The sequence below is a fragment of the Oreochromis aureus genome, linkage group 2, assembly GCF_013358895.1.
Source record: "Oreochromis aureus strain Israel breed Guangdong linkage group 2, ZZ_aureus, whole genome shotgun sequence".
NCBI lineage: Eukaryota > Metazoa > Chordata > Actinopteri > Cichliformes > Cichlidae > Oreochromis > Oreochromis aureus.
In genome coordinates this window covers 18,382,782-18,399,764 of record NC_052943.1, presented here as the reverse complement: position 1 = coordinate 18,399,764, position 16,983 = coordinate 18,382,782, and the positions used below count along the sequence as shown (strand labels likewise).

Here is a 16,983-nt window from a genome sequence, read left to right as displayed (position 1 = left end):
GCATGTGAAATTGAGAATTTGAGGCCAGGTTGCATGCATACTGAGCAGAGGGATAACCTTCATTGGAGATGGGGATGATATTGCAAATTAATGGGACAGGGTATTAATAATTGTCATGAAAAGGAGGTTCTATATTGCCCACCACCATAACAGACTGTTTTCTCCCCATGTAATGAGTATGATATCATTTTCACCTCTTTTACTTTCATCTCAGGAAATAATGATGCTCTCTTCAAATAAAGACAGTTATGGCGTCACTCTTTAGGACTGCATTAAACACAAGAAGGTGGCTTCTACGAAAAATGGCTTTCATATTTAGGGGCAGAATACAAAAACATAAATAAATCAACTTGCCTCAATTTTTCCCAGGAAAACAATACCATAGGTTGTCTGTGCAAGATATGAAGTAAAGTCATGTTTTAAAGTTAGGTGACCTTTAGTAGCTGTGTGAATTAGTGCATGTAAAATGTCCATTGGTGGGGTAGAACTTTGTACCCCAGTAACCAAGAAAGATATCTTTTATAAATTTAACAAACAGTCGATATAACTGAAACTGCGATCTGTTCCTAATCCTAATCAACACACAAGACAACATGCAAGAACTTCAAAGAGCGGGGTTCTCTGTGGGCAGTTCACACCTTTTGCGAGATTTCTTCTTCTTCTTTTGACTGTAGCTAGTTCTTCATATCTATAGCTGGTCGTTATCACCCTGCAGAAGGAATTTAGTGGTCAGTCACATGTCGACGCAATGGTACTGCATAATGGACAAGAATCTAAACACCAAGAGACCAACACTTTTCCCGTTATACTCCATATTTATTTATAGCATTATTATATGCCACTACAATGTGGTTATTACTTGAAGAGTACTGTCTGACTCTATAGATGGTGCATGGCATATTTAGAATAACCAAAGCATATGTATATAAAGCTAACCAGCATATTTGCATAAATTTGTTCTAAAATAGTGATAATGGTGATGAGAAACACGTCTCAAGCAGACATTGCTGTCTTCAAATTAACTGCAAATGTATCCATATAACATACCAATGCTTGAGACTTTACAAGCCAATAATCCAATTAGCAAATTTCCTAATTTTCTTCTAAGTTTGTTTATGATACATTTTGCATGCACCGTTGAGATAGGTGAAGAACGAGGTCAAGTACGTGAGATTTCTTTTCAGCTTCTACAACTAATCTGTAACTCAAGTTATTAACCAAGCTGGTGCCTCAAAGTTCTGGGTACTGGCAATCTACCTTAAAATTTCTGTGGTTGCTATTTAGGTATAGAAGATGACCTAAAATGTTGTTGTTTTTATTTTTATTTTATTTGTATAGCTTAAAGCTATAGTTTCCTAAAGCTCTACTGTTCATTTGTGTTTATTCATTATTGTTTATTACAACTGATATATCATTTTCAAAGTCCATGCAAGTTGTAATCTACTATTTTGACCATGATTCAAATATCGTGATTATAAAAATGTGAATACCTGTTTAATGGTCAGCTGCAATTCAGGTGTCTTGCTATCACCAGTTTTCCTCTCCTTTGCCTTGACACGGCATACCAGCTGAGACCTGCTCTTTACCGAAAGGTCTGTTTTTATTCCACCAAATGAAGCAGAGGTAAGAAGGGACAGAATCGATTGTTGCAGGCCAAATTGAACCTGTGTCGAGCTGCAGGCAGCCACAAGATAAAGCCTCTGACGCTGTCTGCTGTGTTTATCATCAGGTGGCCTTTTCTGTGTGTGCTATGCTGCGATTTTGATGTGTTAAGTCATAATAGGGGAGCCACCATTCTTTGGAGGGGCTGCCAATAAAATCTCAGACAGAGGGGATTATGTTTCATGTCAGCCCATTATTGTTTTCAGCTTCCCCTGTACACTTTTTTTCTTTACCTGGAGAGGCCTCTGCCTCAGTTTTGCAGCTTTCTATTCTCTTCTGCCCTGCTTACCCTTTGTTTATATTAAGGATGAAAAGTTCTAAATGCAATGCTGCTAGTCTTCATCTTGACCAGTTTAGTATTATATAAGGGCATGTTCCTCACTGATTTTCTTTCCGCTTTGAAATCCATCAGTCCAACTTAATCAAATACATGGTACAAACCTAAGTAATTCCAAATAGCTGAAGACACAGCAGTCCAATTCTGTTTTTCTGCTGGCTCTGTCCTCATTTAAACTGTTTGCATTTTTCTCAGAGAAAGCTTTGTTTATTGTCAAATTTAATATGCTTCCGCAGTAGTCTTTCAGCCTGCAATGACCCTTGCTAAAGGCCTTAAGAATCTCTTCTTCATTTTAGCCTGACTGGCTTTTGGTATCTCTGTTATCTAGGATGACCAACTGGATATTGTCCATCTCCATCCATCCATCCAGCCATCTATTTTCTTCCACTTATCCTTATCAGGGATGTGGGGAATATTGTCAATCTCTTTTCAAGAAAAGAAAATTGTAGTTATTCAGACAGAAAGTTTTATCAATGCATCCATCCATTTCTCTTGGACCTACATGCACTATATTGCCAAAAGTATTCACTCACTCATCCAATTCATTAAATGAAGGTGCTCCGATCACTCTAATGGCCACATGTGTATAAAATCAAGCATGCAGACTGCTTCTTTAAACCTTTGTGAAAGAATGGATCGCTCTCATGAGATTAGTGAATTCCTGCATGGTACCGTGATAGTAAGCCACCTGTGTAACAAGTCCAGTCAGGAAATTTCCTTGCTGCTAAATATAGTGTTACTGGTATCATAGCAAAGTGGAAGCAGCTGGAAATGATAGCAACTTAGCCAAAAAGTGATAGGCCAGGTAAAATCATAGAGCACAGGTAACTGGCTGCTGAGGCACATAATGTGCATGGGTTCCCAACTTTCTGTAGAATCAATTGCTACAGACCTCCAGACTGGCCATCAGATTAACTCAAGTGCATGGGGAGCTTCATGGAATGGGTTTCAATGGCTGAGCAGCTACATTCTAATTTTACATTACCAAATGCAATGTGTGGTGCAAGCGCTGGTGCAAAGCACGTTACCACTGGGTTTTACTCTGTTGTGCCATGAGTAATATTTGGTAGAGAGAGGAATATGGTGTGGGATTTTTTATGTATTTATTTTTTAAGTAATTGGGCTCAGCCAACTCCTAATTGTTGTAGTAATTGGTCGTATTAGGTTTTTGTCTGACACTATGTGAAATCACATGGAAAGAGGGAGCTGTGCCAAACATCTCCTTGTGATTGTTGGTCTCCATCAGATTGCCATAGTCCCCCATAGTTTACATGGAAGACATCAGGTTGTCTGCAAACCATTGCCGACTAGTGGCCAAGCTGTAGTTAAACCAGAAAAAGTGAAAAGAAATCAACATCATCATCAAATGAACAGAAATCAAAATACTTCCCTTCAAAGTTGTGCTGTACTGCTCCAATAAATGAAAAGCATTCTTGTATGGTTTTAGAAACATTCAGCCCTTTAGGTCCTTGCACAGAAGCTTACCTGTACACAAATACTGACTCTACAGCTGCCATGGCAACAGGATGGGTCTTTTTTGAGCAGTTTTCTACTCAAGATATACACAAAGTTTCATTGCATGCTACTTTCTAACATCATTTGTAAAGGTGATGCTGGTGCTCTGTGTTTACATTTGTTCGTCTGCCATGGTGTGTTATCTTATGCTGCTTGGTACTTGTCACCAGAATAACAACAAATTACCCGACCTAATGTAATGAAATTTTATGGAAAAGTGAAGCTTAGGCAATAAAGGAACCTATCAATATTTATTTAATATTTAGCTGCTTCCTTTAAAATTGTGAGATAGGGCATTGGCCTTTGGAAGATGTGTTTTTCTAAGCTTTTTGGCTATCCTTTACCAAGATATGAGCAAGTTATTGTTGCTGGCCATTACCTTACTCTGTCACTTCACCTGTATGAACCTGAGAAGGGTACATTCATGGTTGTCTATATTGTAATTACATGTGGCTGCAAAACTATGAATGGAGGGGAAGTTTTTACATATGCATCTTGAGCATGAGCACTTTTTGATTACACAGCAGGACCCCAATTACAGGAGTGAAATTTTATTTTAATTTGACTTGCTATTCACAGTTCAAATCAGATGTAGCATTGTCTAAATGAAGTTTAAAACCAAGAAGGAGGGAAAGTCCGCTTGAAATTTGCCTGCAGAAAAACATTCTCTCTCCTGTGACTGGAATCGTTTTATTATAATAATTCCCCCAGGACATATTTTACAGACACATTTATGATACTTAGAAGGTTAAAATTTCATTTAACTGGTGACCTATATTCATGGAGTGCTAGCATGCATCTAGAGCAACAACAGCTTTTAGCAAAGCCTAAAGCTGTTGGTTATTACAATAGGGTGACTGGCTGCAAGCTACAAGCCCCCTTAAGTAATGGGTAAATGGGAAAGCACAGTGAGGCTGCTGTGGGCTACTAGATAACAGCAGAAACACCCCAGTACTGTATATCTTTTGCAATTTTAGGTCCATTGTGTTGTTGGTAGTCTTTTGGCACTTGTAGCAGTTCACTCTTTAACTATATATAGATATAGATATAACAACTATGTAACAACTATATAACCTCTGCAACTACGACCACTTAAAATACCCTTTAACATATTCATTTGTTATGTGATTATCATTTTGTTTATCAATGCATTGTCCCAGAATAAATGGTTAACTGATTTAATAATTCCTACAGAATCTTTGCAAATAGAAACAGTGATTTCAATAAGAATCTCTTTTTTAGCTGACTGAAAGACATTGCTGTAGTGTTGCAGTGCATCTGTCCTTAAAAAGACAGCTGCAAATTATATCGGTTCAAAAGTTGGCTACATTGGTTATGTAGAAAGAAGTGAAATGGACTAGTGAGTCATCCCTCACCATGTTCTCTACAAATTGGCGAAGGCATGTGTGATGTAGACCAAGAAATTGTATTAATTACCTTAATAATTGGCCCCTACATTAAAGGGATCTCATGGCTTGGTTATTCTTTTGGGGACCTTTATTTACTTGGTTTTACTTCACTTGTTCTCACTTGTTATCAATAAAAAGCTCTTCCTTAAGGATAAAAATTTCAATTAAATTGGTAGTGGTTGCCATCTATTGGCCTGCAAAGGTTTTAGATTACGGTGTGTCTTCTTCACTTGACATGAAGTCATCAGTTTTTACCAGATGTGGTCAATAGATAGTATTTTACATGAAAGAGTAAAGTTCTTTACATTTTGCCTCTCATTTACAGAACACCAACACACCAATGTATGGAACAGATTAAACCTTGGCAGCTTCCTGCATTGTGTTATAGCTCTAACATAAAGGAGCAATCATCCCACCCCTCTCTGCAAAGACAAACAAGTTTATGTAACAAGTGCAGCGTCTAAAACATGAGCCTTCTTTGGGTTTCCACTCACAGTCCCATCCATTGAATTTAGTCGGACAGCAAGCCAATGTTAGAAGCACTATATGTAAAGGATTATGGTACCGACTTAAGATTTCTCTCCACTATTAAAAGGTTTCCTTTATTTCAATTTATATTTTACTCTGTGTGTGCATGCATGCTTTATATTCAAACTTTAAGTACTGAAGTGGCTTTCAAGGTCCTTTTTCTATTACATTGACTAATGCAAGAGACTAATTGTTTCACATTGTTGCAGGAAACCCAGTCAATTTTCTTAAACTCAGCTATGTGTCAGTGTGTCCTGGTCATGCCACATATATCACAGTCCGAGATTGCTCCCCATGCTATATTCAACTACTCTGCATGTGGTGGATAAAAACAAGACAAATAGCCAGTTAATTCATCTCCTAGCTCAAAAGTCTCATTACCCTGCTGATGAGTTTAAGGATTGCCTGAGGTGGAAAGGGACTATGTTTATGGCTCGGCAATCGTGCGTACCAAGTCTCGTCTCCTGAATGAAAAACAAAAGACATGTCAACACTCCAGCCAAATGAATACTGAATACATCCCTATTTAAATACTTAATGATTGTACGGTTTAAACATGTGTTTCTAAAGGGATCATACGTCCTCTTTATATGGTGACTTCTAAATGAAGACAAATGTGGATTGCGCTGGAATTGATCTGACCTTTCTCATCATGTAAGGGTTATGAATCTTACTGAGTCTACTTTATTAGTGTGATATAGGGACATAGGAAATCCTAATTTTGGTAGCCACATGTAGGTCACAATAAAATTACAAGCAGAAATGGAACAAGCAGCTGGCAACAAAACTATATTAGAGAAAAAGGGGTTTTCGAGCATTTATGAGTTTAAAAAGAATTAAAAATTTTCTACCAGTTGATTACATAGCACAGAGCATTAATGTATTTGTAAGTAATCCATAGTTTCCACGATTTGACCTGAATTAAAGTAAAGATAGGCTAGATACTTTTTGTGCTATTGGAGAAAAAATAACAACCTTTTAACAAGTAGTAACAGAGGTCTAAGAGGAAAGTTGAGCTGCACACACTTCCCAAGCCCCCTGGGCTTTTAGCATGTATGAAGCAAGTGAATATGTTGGGAGAGCCTTAGAACAGAGTGTGGAGGGCGCTTTTTTTCTTTCCTTTTCCAGGAAGAACTGTCAAAAGGCTGATCCCCGAAACACCACTGAAAATTTTGAAAAGAACTATCAATCAATTTCCTTGTCACTTCCACTGCTACCCAAAATGCACAAGTATGAGTTGCAAAGATTAGGTTAAAATCCAACCTGCAAAGGTTGCTGCATTAAGAATGAGGACTGTACCTTAAACTGAATAATTTAAAATGTATTCCTGCTTCCACTGCCAAATACCTTGTACACAGCTCCACGGCTTCTAGTGAGTTAGCATATTTAAGACATTCAGTTACCTCCACATCCTCCTCCTGTTGTTAAGGCACCACCTTAACCAGTCATCTGCACTGGAAGATAAAATCTGTTTGCTAACAGGAGGTGACCTAACTTTTAACAGATATCTCGTCACTATGGCTACTTAGTTTAAGGCCAATCAAAAACAGCCTGGCTGTCTTTTCTCCTCAAGGGAATACATAATTTAAATCTAAATCTCATCAATAATCAGGGATGCCAGTGTGATTATGACCGTTTACAGAGCTATACTTGGATAATGCAAAGGATTGCTGTCTGTGTGGATGGTGACAAACACAGAATGATTAAAGGGTGACATTTTAATACTGGACTGAAGAGCTTAGCTGAGAGCCTGAGGTGAGATCTATCGCCAAACTAGACGGGAATTTTCCTTTAAATGCAGATATGGTAGAAGTTTAGTTATCTGTCAACATCTCTATTTTTGTAATCATTGCAAAATAAATGTTTAACAGAGTTATAGACAAGTTAGACATACAATAACAATAACATGCCATGATCAATAAATCCAGTGTTGTAACTGGAGGAACAAATATCCTTATGCTTTATCAACAAAAAGGAAAAGGGGGAGGCCAACACAGAGTTTGAGTCATCGTCCACCCTCACACACTTCTTATGAGTCATACACCATCACAAATGCACAAACATATTGTTTTTTATTAAAAGAAGCTCATTTAACAAATATGTCAGCGGTCAAAGTGATCATCTAAATTCAGAAAACTATCTACAAAAGACAGATGGCATTTACCTCTGAATTAACGTGGATCTTCAGCCATACATACAGTGAATTTATATCTGAAAAGCTCTCACTATGTATACATCAGGCACATTTTGTTTTGTGATGAATAAAAATATCACCTCATCATGTAGTGCATACATATTAAATTTCAAGAGATGCATTGATGGTCATCAGTGTTAGATTTTAGTCTCTGAAGATATTTTTTTTCAGTACATATATTTAGTTTTAAGGGGGCCATATTAGATTAACAGTTTTAGGCATTGCAATAATTCATTTCTATCTTCATAAGAAAATATTGCTTTAAAAAATCCCTTTAAAAAAAAGATTGATTTAACTGAAACAAGTAAAAGTTTTATCTATTACGTGTATTTTTTTAACTACTGCAGAGAAAGTAGTTAAACTTACTTTCTTACTGTACCTGATAGACATGCTGTATATTTATATCAGTTATCTTTATTAAGATTTGTGTAAATATGCCCAACTACAGACTTTGATCTGTGTGGCTCTCCCAGAGGGAGCTCTTGCGCTACAAATGGGAGGAGAACAGAGGCCAGAGAAACTGAGTAAAGAAGAGAAGCAAGAGTGACTAAAATTAATTTAAAGAACAATAGTAAAACTAAGAACTGTGTTTTTGTTTTTTTTCCTTTATTTTGTCGTTTTCTTCGCCTCCTCATTAATATTATTGTTTTTTTGTTCTTTACTGAATGGACAACAGAGCCAAAATCCAAAACACTGAAGAGTTTTGAATGCAGTCGGGCTCTCACTGCACACTGTCTCATTTAGTTGCAGGCAACTGATTTTCATATTATTGTTAATGAAACCTGTTTTTCTCCCCTCAAGACTGAAATAGCATAGGTATGCCAAATAATAATGATTTTAAAAATAAGGTTATTACAGGTTAAGGCTAAATAAGAAATAATTATGACTGTATGGTGGAACAGCGCAATGAAACGGCTTTGAAACTGCTGAAAATTCATAACACTTCCACCTGTCCCTCTGGAGTAAACTCAGAAGAAATTGCGGTAGGTTATAATTACCATACATTTTTGGCATCGTCAATTTTTAAGTAATAGAAAGACAAAAATCTCATTTTAAAAAGTCACTTCTTTTCTCTGAATATGCACCGGTGAACTGTAGATCAGTTGTGATGGAACGCCAGTGACAGGTTTTCAGGTTTTATCCTCTTCTCATTCTAGTGTTCCCACAGCCTTTCTTGGCCTTTCTTTGTCTAGACTCAAGCAAAACTTTTGATAAAATTGAATGTAAACTAGTTTAATAGCAGCAATATTGTCCCACAGATTATTGTATAATCTTGCCTATGTAGAAATCAGACCTATTTTTATTGCTCTTGCAATTTAAAAAAGTGTTAACTACAGTCAAACCTGCACTTGGCACAAAGCATATTTTGTACTTCTTGCATCATGTGTAGTGTATCACATATTTACGAGAATCCAACATTGCTCCTTTGCTCTTCTGCTGATGCAGTTGATCTTCCTTTTAAGATTAACTGTATTAGAAGTTGTGTGTTCAGGGGGGCACGAGCACGAACACACCCTTGGGCATACGCCCTGGTAATCGGTGCTTGCAGCTACTGCATATTAATTGACGTTGTTATATTCAGTGTTAAATATTTAAAAGCTGGGATTTTGTTGTTGGTTCAGTTTGTATCTGGCTTTTTTTCCCAGCTCTCTCTTTTTTCTTTCTTTGTGTTTTTTTGCACAAGTTCTCTGATTCTGAACTATAGGGTATTGCTGTGAAGAAATATATTTGTAGATTTCAGGTCAGTTATTAACTCCAGTAAGGTTTTGGTGTCTTGGATGTAGAAATGGCAAGTTAAGTGTTTCCCTTTAGAGGTGTCAGGTGAATTACCTTTAGCCATGTGATAAGGTGCAACTTTGAAGTTGTGAATGAGGTTAGAGGCAAGACTCAACCTCTGCAGACTATCATGATGACTTGGTATGCCACACCAAGTCATATCCATCTCCATCTTACTGTGAATGCAGTCCTGTTTGATGTATTTTAAGTCAGTCATTTCCTTCATTATTATTTTGAAGTTAAACATGTGTGCATTTCCTTTTGTGTGTGTGTGTTTCCAATTTAGCATCAGCCAAACTGTGGTATTATAATGAATTATGGCATAAATACATACTTTAAAAGGTATTCAGGCATTTGTTATTGTAATTATTAATTGGTTGCACTTGTAAGTGTGACTGAAGCATCAGCATGAGAACATAGCTGAGGTTTTACTTATTCTGCTACTTACCCAACAGCTCACTTATTTGGATAACCTAGTCAGCCTAAAACGAGTGCAAACATGCATGAAAGATGGAACACATGCTTGCCTCTTCAAGCTACGGTAACTCAGCTTCCATTGGTGTTTTTCATACACCTTGCCTTAAAATCAGTTACCCTAACCATCCAGCTGTATATTCCTAACTCATAATTTTCTGTGGTTGGCATGTCACAAGAAACGTATCATAACAATATCAAAGAAAAACATGTGTTGACAAAGAGAAATTACCATCTTCAGGTGCGTTTAGGTTGTTGGCTGTCAGGAGAGAAGAGGTAAACCATTGTACCCCTTTGAGATCCTCATTCTTTTTATTGCAGAGGGCATAGACTTACATATAGCAGCAACACATCACCCTGACTGATTTCCTCAGCACTTCCCAGGGAATTGTCATCACCCCAGGTCAATGTCTAAACTTTCCCATGCATCAAAATATATTGTAATTGACTCCATTTGTAATTCCTCCAGAGATCTGGCACTGGGCTGTAGCTCTGATGGCTGCCAAAAGCAATAAAGTCTCATAGACATGACCCCCATTGCAAACAAGCCCTGCTTCTAGATCGGGAGGAACAGTAAAGTGTGTGTTTTTTGGTGCCTGGCTATACGATTTCGATTGGCTGCAGCCCATACTTCCATTCAAATGTCATAATTAAAAAATTATGCAGTTCTCATGTCATGTTTTATTCTTCTTGGTTTAATGTTCATATCTCTCCTTCTCTATTTTTGATTGATCTTGTAGCTTAAGAATATTGGATATGGTGACGCTGCAAAATTTAGCTGCTTTTTTTTCCAGAATGGGGAGAGAGTGGTGGTTGTAGCGACTCCAGGCTTAACATCTGAGGTCTCTGTTCAGAAGTGATCATAGCAAGGATTTACAGATTAACCGTTACGAATTTAAACCTTCTGATTTTACTCTTCAGGGGGTCATCAATTATAATCAGGCAAACAAATCCTTCATTATGGTAACAGTTTTTTTGCATGAATGCTTTAAGGAAAATGCAAATTAAAAGAGGAAATAGAGCAAAAGCAAGAAGGTTTTATCCTTTTATGTGCAAACAATTAGTGTAAGATTGATGGGAAATTACAGCTGTGACTATTTTTGCACACTGTGGTACTTTCTGCCCTCTGAGTGAAAGTAATAATATCGTTTACCCATACGATGCATGTAAATAATTCAACAAACTGGTGTTTTAATTGTTCCCACATGAATAGATCACTAAAGAAGCTATTTGTCTTTCTAATAAACAACGGGAAACCATACCAAAGGCAGAGTTATCATTTCCAATGGCTTCAAATTGTACCCTAATATTTACAGGTAATCCTGAGCTCCAACTTTATGCTGTCCATTAAATTTACTCATTTGCGGCTTTCTCCTGCCTGCTGTTTTTAGGAGTACATGATTCAAGGTAATCAGAAAGAACAATGTGACTATTTTGTCACAGCAACAGTATCACTTTCAGTACTGCAACCTGAGCTCCTTTGATTCCTCCTGAAAAGGGAACACATACAGTTGTGTTTATCCTCTTGTATCTTTCCTCTGCTGTACAGTAGTCTGTCTCCCACTTCATCTCTTATTCACTTTCAGGTGCCACCGAGACTAAAGAAAAAGATAAAGGAAAATTCTTTGTCATGTTAAAGTAGGGGTATTTGAAGTAGCACTAATGTGTAAAACACCTACTTAGAAACACATACAATCAGTCATTGTCTTGACTGGTAGTATTGCGCTGATCAATAACCAATTTTACTCTGATGTGATGAATATACCTTTCAGCACATATTATGTGTAGCTGGTCATGTGTAGAGTTTACTGAAGGTCATCCTGTCTTTACATGTTGCATAGTCAATGAAACGGTGAGAGCTTTGCATGGGCAAAAATACAAGCATGCCTAAAACTGTTTTGGATTCTCGAAGAATTTAACGCCTATAATCTCCAGAGGCTGGAATATTTTTCCACATATGAAGTGCTATTATAATAGCCACTACTGTACCTCTTAGACTTGCAGATTTCAAATATTCACAGAGAATTAATGCAATGGAAAAATAAGTTGATTCAACCGAGAATTGCTTCGGCTGTCATTGTAAAGAAAGGCACCCATTTTTTTTAAAAAACTTTCATTCCTCCCAGCAACATGAATTTCAGTTAAATTGCTCCAATATAATATTTGACTTTTTAGTGTTTTATACTTTTGTCATTAGTTTTTGAGATACATTTTAATTAAGAGAGCATTTTTAAACATAATCTACATATAAAATTCAAAAATCCTTTTATGCTGCCTGTGTTTGTGCATCCTTTCTGTGTGTCCCTTTTCCCTGTGTCATATCCTCTCCAACATACTTGGCTAAAGGAATAAATGTATTTATCAATGACCTTCTCTTAAGGATTTATGTTGCATTTGTCTTTGTTTTCATAAGTCTTTAGATTATTTAAAACTTGATCTTTTATGCTGCGTTGGCAGCGATGTTCAAAATAAATCTCTATTTCCTTTGTAACCTTTGGCAGCATTGCAAGAGCATTAGTTGAATGATTGGTATTATTTGTCAATAAATCAAAATGAAAATTGCTCCCCTCAACAAATGACTGAATAGAAGGTTGACATCTTCGCATTATAGCGGTTGATTTGCTATTGTGAGCTACACAGTATTTTTCCCTGCCAGTTTATTTGAGGGAAACAAGGCAAAACGTGATGAAATACATTTTGTCTGCCTTTTGTTCTGAGGAATGACTAATGCCGCAATGGCCAGTTTTACTGAGCTCATGTCAATAAATTAAGGATGTCGTCCGCAGTTCTCCCCCCACTCTGTAATTCATACAGCTTAGAGCGTCGCTTTAAAATGGCTTTTGTCTTTTCTTTACTTTCTCTTGTCTTCCTACATCATCATACATCACTCATCCCTTGCTTCTGTGTGTATAATATATACCTACCTGCCCTCTTTATTTCTCCACTCATCCACTTGGAACATGTATTCAGCGTATAGAAGGTATCACTGTAGCTAATGACATCCCATAAGAATCAATGCTGGATTTTCTACTTACATATACAAATTTCTGAAAAGTATAAAGTGGCCCACAGCTACAAATTTAATGCTAAAAAAAGTTGAACATATGCAAGTATGCAAGTAACCTGCTATCTAGCTGGGTTTCACTTGTCTCCCATCTGTGGGTACTTCCCATGTTCATGTTTCTGTTTTGAATTCCTATGACCCCTCTCTGATCTTATAAAAACCACCCAAAACACAATTCCAGTTCTCTTGAGCTACTTTTGCTCGGCTAGACTTGGTTCCTATGATCAGTTTTTCAGCCAAGCCGTTACTCAGTACTATCACTCAATCCACAAAAAAACTATCATAAGCCATAATAAATGACAAACGCATTCCCAGTGGCTTGATGTGAATTTAATTGTTTTGCCTCTTGCTTCATCTGTCCACTGCTCGCTTTCCTTTTTCACCATTAGTAAGTCTGAGATCAAAGTGACAAGCACATGTGGATCTCAGGGGCCCTATCAGTCGAGAAACAGACTATGTGATAGTGTGGTTTTCTCAGTGTCATTCCCAGGAGTCGGTTCTACCAGAATTGAGAAGGAGGGATTGAGAGTGTCCCAGTCTACCCAGCTAGCTAGCTGAAAAGTCTAATAATGACAGTGACCTCACCCATCATTCTCACTGCATTGCTTCTAGACCAATCACAATAGGCAATTTCTGTGCATGGGTGTGTGTTCTAATGGAAATGCACCTTAGATACCCTTTGTGTTTGTGTCAGACAGTGTAGTGGAAGTGCATGCGATCCACAATATTGCTATCCAATTTTATTGTCAGAAAATGAGAGAGGACAAACTCGAGCTGTGGAACTGATGTAAAGCAAGACAAGGTTGACCCTTATGTCAGTGAGACCTGCTACAGCTTTCTATTTCTCTTCAGTTACAGACAAATGGATGTAAACACTCAGCAGATGTCAAAGTGGTGCCAAATATTAAAAGTTGTCCAGGGTTGTTGTATTCAATCAGTACTTGAAACAAATAATAATGAGTGCCTGCAAAGTAGAACTGGATGACCCATTAAAATAACTCATAACATATAAGATATCGGCGGGCAATACCTGTTAATCAGCAGGATACATTTGTTACTCTGCCAAGTTGGTGGTTCCATCTGCTTGTGTTTAGTCAACATTGAGAAAAATCAAAGTTAGACTGGAATGAAAGCTGACACTCTTAAGATGAAGAATCCCAGAGGTTTTTGTGACCTGGTGTCCTTTCCTGTTGTGCAAGTCCAGTCTGTGACTTTATGAATGTAGCTTCAACTTACATATCCTCAGAAAGTAAAATAAACCCATGTTTAGCTGACCCAGTAACCCTCTTTCACGTAGGTTCACTACCAGCTTCACTTCCAACTGCTCTTGTATAAAGATTTTTCTTCTCAATACAGTACAGTATTTTTGTCAACCTACTGTTTCTCTGTTTGTTCTTAAAAGGCTCAGGGCTTACAGTGTACAGGAAGATCAAAACCAGCTTAAATAAAAGCAAACAAACAGAGATACTTTTAGTCAAGTGCTCTTTATACCATCTATATCCTCATTCCTCTGATATGAAAGAAAGTTAGTTACTGGCTTTCTGATTAGCCTATTTTTTTTTTTTTTTCCTTTTTCAAACTGGGCAATACTATTTAACCAATATGAAATATTAAATGTTTCAAATTTGATGCTCAGTCTGACCAAACTGGAATTATATACATATACAGAGGTGCGCACGTGTGTGTGTGTGTGCAAGAGGTTGTTTGTGAGTGTGTCAATAAAACTAAACCCTTTACAGGAACCTAAACATGCCACTGCATCCATGCTCCTGTCCCATCTGATCCCCTAAGAAACTGCATGCTGTTTGAAGTCTCTACTTGAAAGGCCTGATCTGAATATACTGGATTCCACAGCAACTCTGCAAGCAGTGATTACAGACTGATTAATGAGCCACTGCAGACAGGCACACACACCCAATGTGCACACATATTTCCACTCATGCTCACTTTTCTGGGCCATACGCAAATGGATTATGTGGAGTCAGTATGTCACATCGGTCTCCCTCTGTGGTCGATATGTTTTGTTTAAATGTTTAAGGTTTTCAGGGATGTGTTGTTTTCATCATGGCTTACTCCTATATGGAGCAAGAGCCCACTCAACTGTTGATACTAACCAGCTTATTGTGTGCGTTTTCATTTTCACTTTTCCACAGTGTCCGCCGAGATCTTAAAAAGCAGTTTGACCAACATGGAACGGCACATTCAGAGGCTTGAGAATGACATCGAAAACTTCCCCAAAACAGATGATGAACAAGATAAGTTTGTGGAAAAGATGTCTATATCCTTTTTTATTGTGTTCATTCCAAGACAATACACAGGTTTAGACGTAAATTTGCTCTCTAACAACATTCGCTTTGAGCGATATTAGGACATTCTTTGTCCTATTTTGTAGGGAGCAGTGGCAAAGGTGTGTGCTGTTTGTGTTCAGCCTGGCTGTGGTAAGCAGTTTAAGTCACTTGGTGTGATAGGTGGCACCCTAGGGAACTTAGGGAATGGATCTGGCTGCCTTGCTGTGAGACGCTGATCAGATCTCCCTCTTCAGTCCTCCCTGGGTCCCAAGAGTGAAATCATGCCTGTGGCTATTTTTACTGCACTCTGCCACTGCTGCCTGTCCCCTGGGGACCTCTAATAGGGACTCTAGCCCCTCACACCAACTTATCGCTTATTCCTGATTTCATCTTTTGGCCGACCACAAACCTCTCCACACAGCCATCCATGAACTCTTTTCTCATGACACCTCTCCTGTTTTGATAACAGAGTGTTTCACTTAAACCCAAGCATCTCTAGTCCCAAATTGAATTAGCCATGTCTCTGCACTTTCTTGAATGCCCTTTCTGAGAGGAAAGGTTCTCACTGTATAGGTTTGATCAATAGTGAAAATCAAGTCTGTTGTCAATACCCTGAGGCTAAGGTGCCTTTCATGGGGAAAAACACAGTGAAGCAGTCAGCAGGATAGCCTATGTTTGTCTCTAACATTATAAAGAAAAGAAAGGATTACTCTCGAGTAATTTAAAACATGAGTGGGTGTTTCCATATGCTAGGAGCTCACACATAAGTTAACATATATAATATTATCTTTCCTTTCTTTTATCTGATATCTATTTAGGCTAAATCAACACAATTGGAGGGACGAGAGTAATAGTCCCTAAAAATCTGATTCAAGCCAGAGATGGACATTTACATTTTTATATTTAAAAAAAGAAAAAAAAACCTGATGCAGAGGCTTCCCTGGTGGCAGCTACTGTATGAAGCAGAGCAGGCAGGCAAGAAAGCTGCTCTTTCCCCCAATGTCAGTATTGATTCCCAGGCTCCGTTGAGAACTAGATGCTTGAGTGAGAGGAAATGGAGAAGTGTAGATGTACTGCAGTATGGTTCCTTTTCACTGTCTGGAGTTCCTCCCCAGAGAGTGGCAAAGAGAAACTGGCTGGCCATGACCTGAAACATCACCCCTGCCCCACACACCCACCCACCCCTACCCATCCTACCTGATCATGCTGTGGTCCTCGGAATGACGCTCATACAGATTTACTGCAGTAAAATTGATTTTGCGTCTTACTTTACTAAAAGTTGGAACAATCACATGGTTATATTTTATATTTTATTTTGCAGTGTTGTATTATTGTTGATTGTAAAGTTACTTCCCCCATAATTGGGAGAATAAACAAGGATGCGATTTTCAGCATTCATTTGTGCTAATATGTTAGGATCTAAAAAACATATGTATGTTGTTTTATTGTAGTACAGTACATATTATCAGGACGTCAAAGTAAATTACATTTGGCTCTGTTCATTCCGAGAATTGATTTGGGGGGTCTGATACAGAGGGAGACCTTTGCCTGTATGTGTCTGTGTGCTTCTGTGTTAATTTAGGCCATTTGTCAGATTTTTCTACCACTTTAAATCTCCTCAGATATCAGATCTTGGACTGTTTTGTGTAAATGAGCATTGTGATGGAATGAAGCCACACACATATGGACCATAAGGAGAGATTGAAAGTGGAGACTGCTTGAATCACTGAAGTTTG

General features: G+C 37.9%; 1 protein-coding gene across 5 annotated transcripts in view; it reads left to right on the top strand.

Moving 5' to 3' along the window:
• diaph2 (diaphanous-related formin 2) overlaps positions 1 to 16,983 on the top strand; it is a 346,148-nt gene that overhangs the window by 237,538 nt on the left and 91,627 nt on the right. For all 5 annotated transcript variants that reach the window (XM_039620259.1, XM_039620258.1, XM_039620260.1 and 2 more), the window contains one exon: positions 15,113 to 15,237. In XM_039620259.1, coding sequence (XP_039476193.1) covers positions 15,113 to 15,237 — 125 coding nt within the window. The remainder of the gene's footprint in view (positions 1 to 15,112; positions 15,238 to 16,983) is intronic.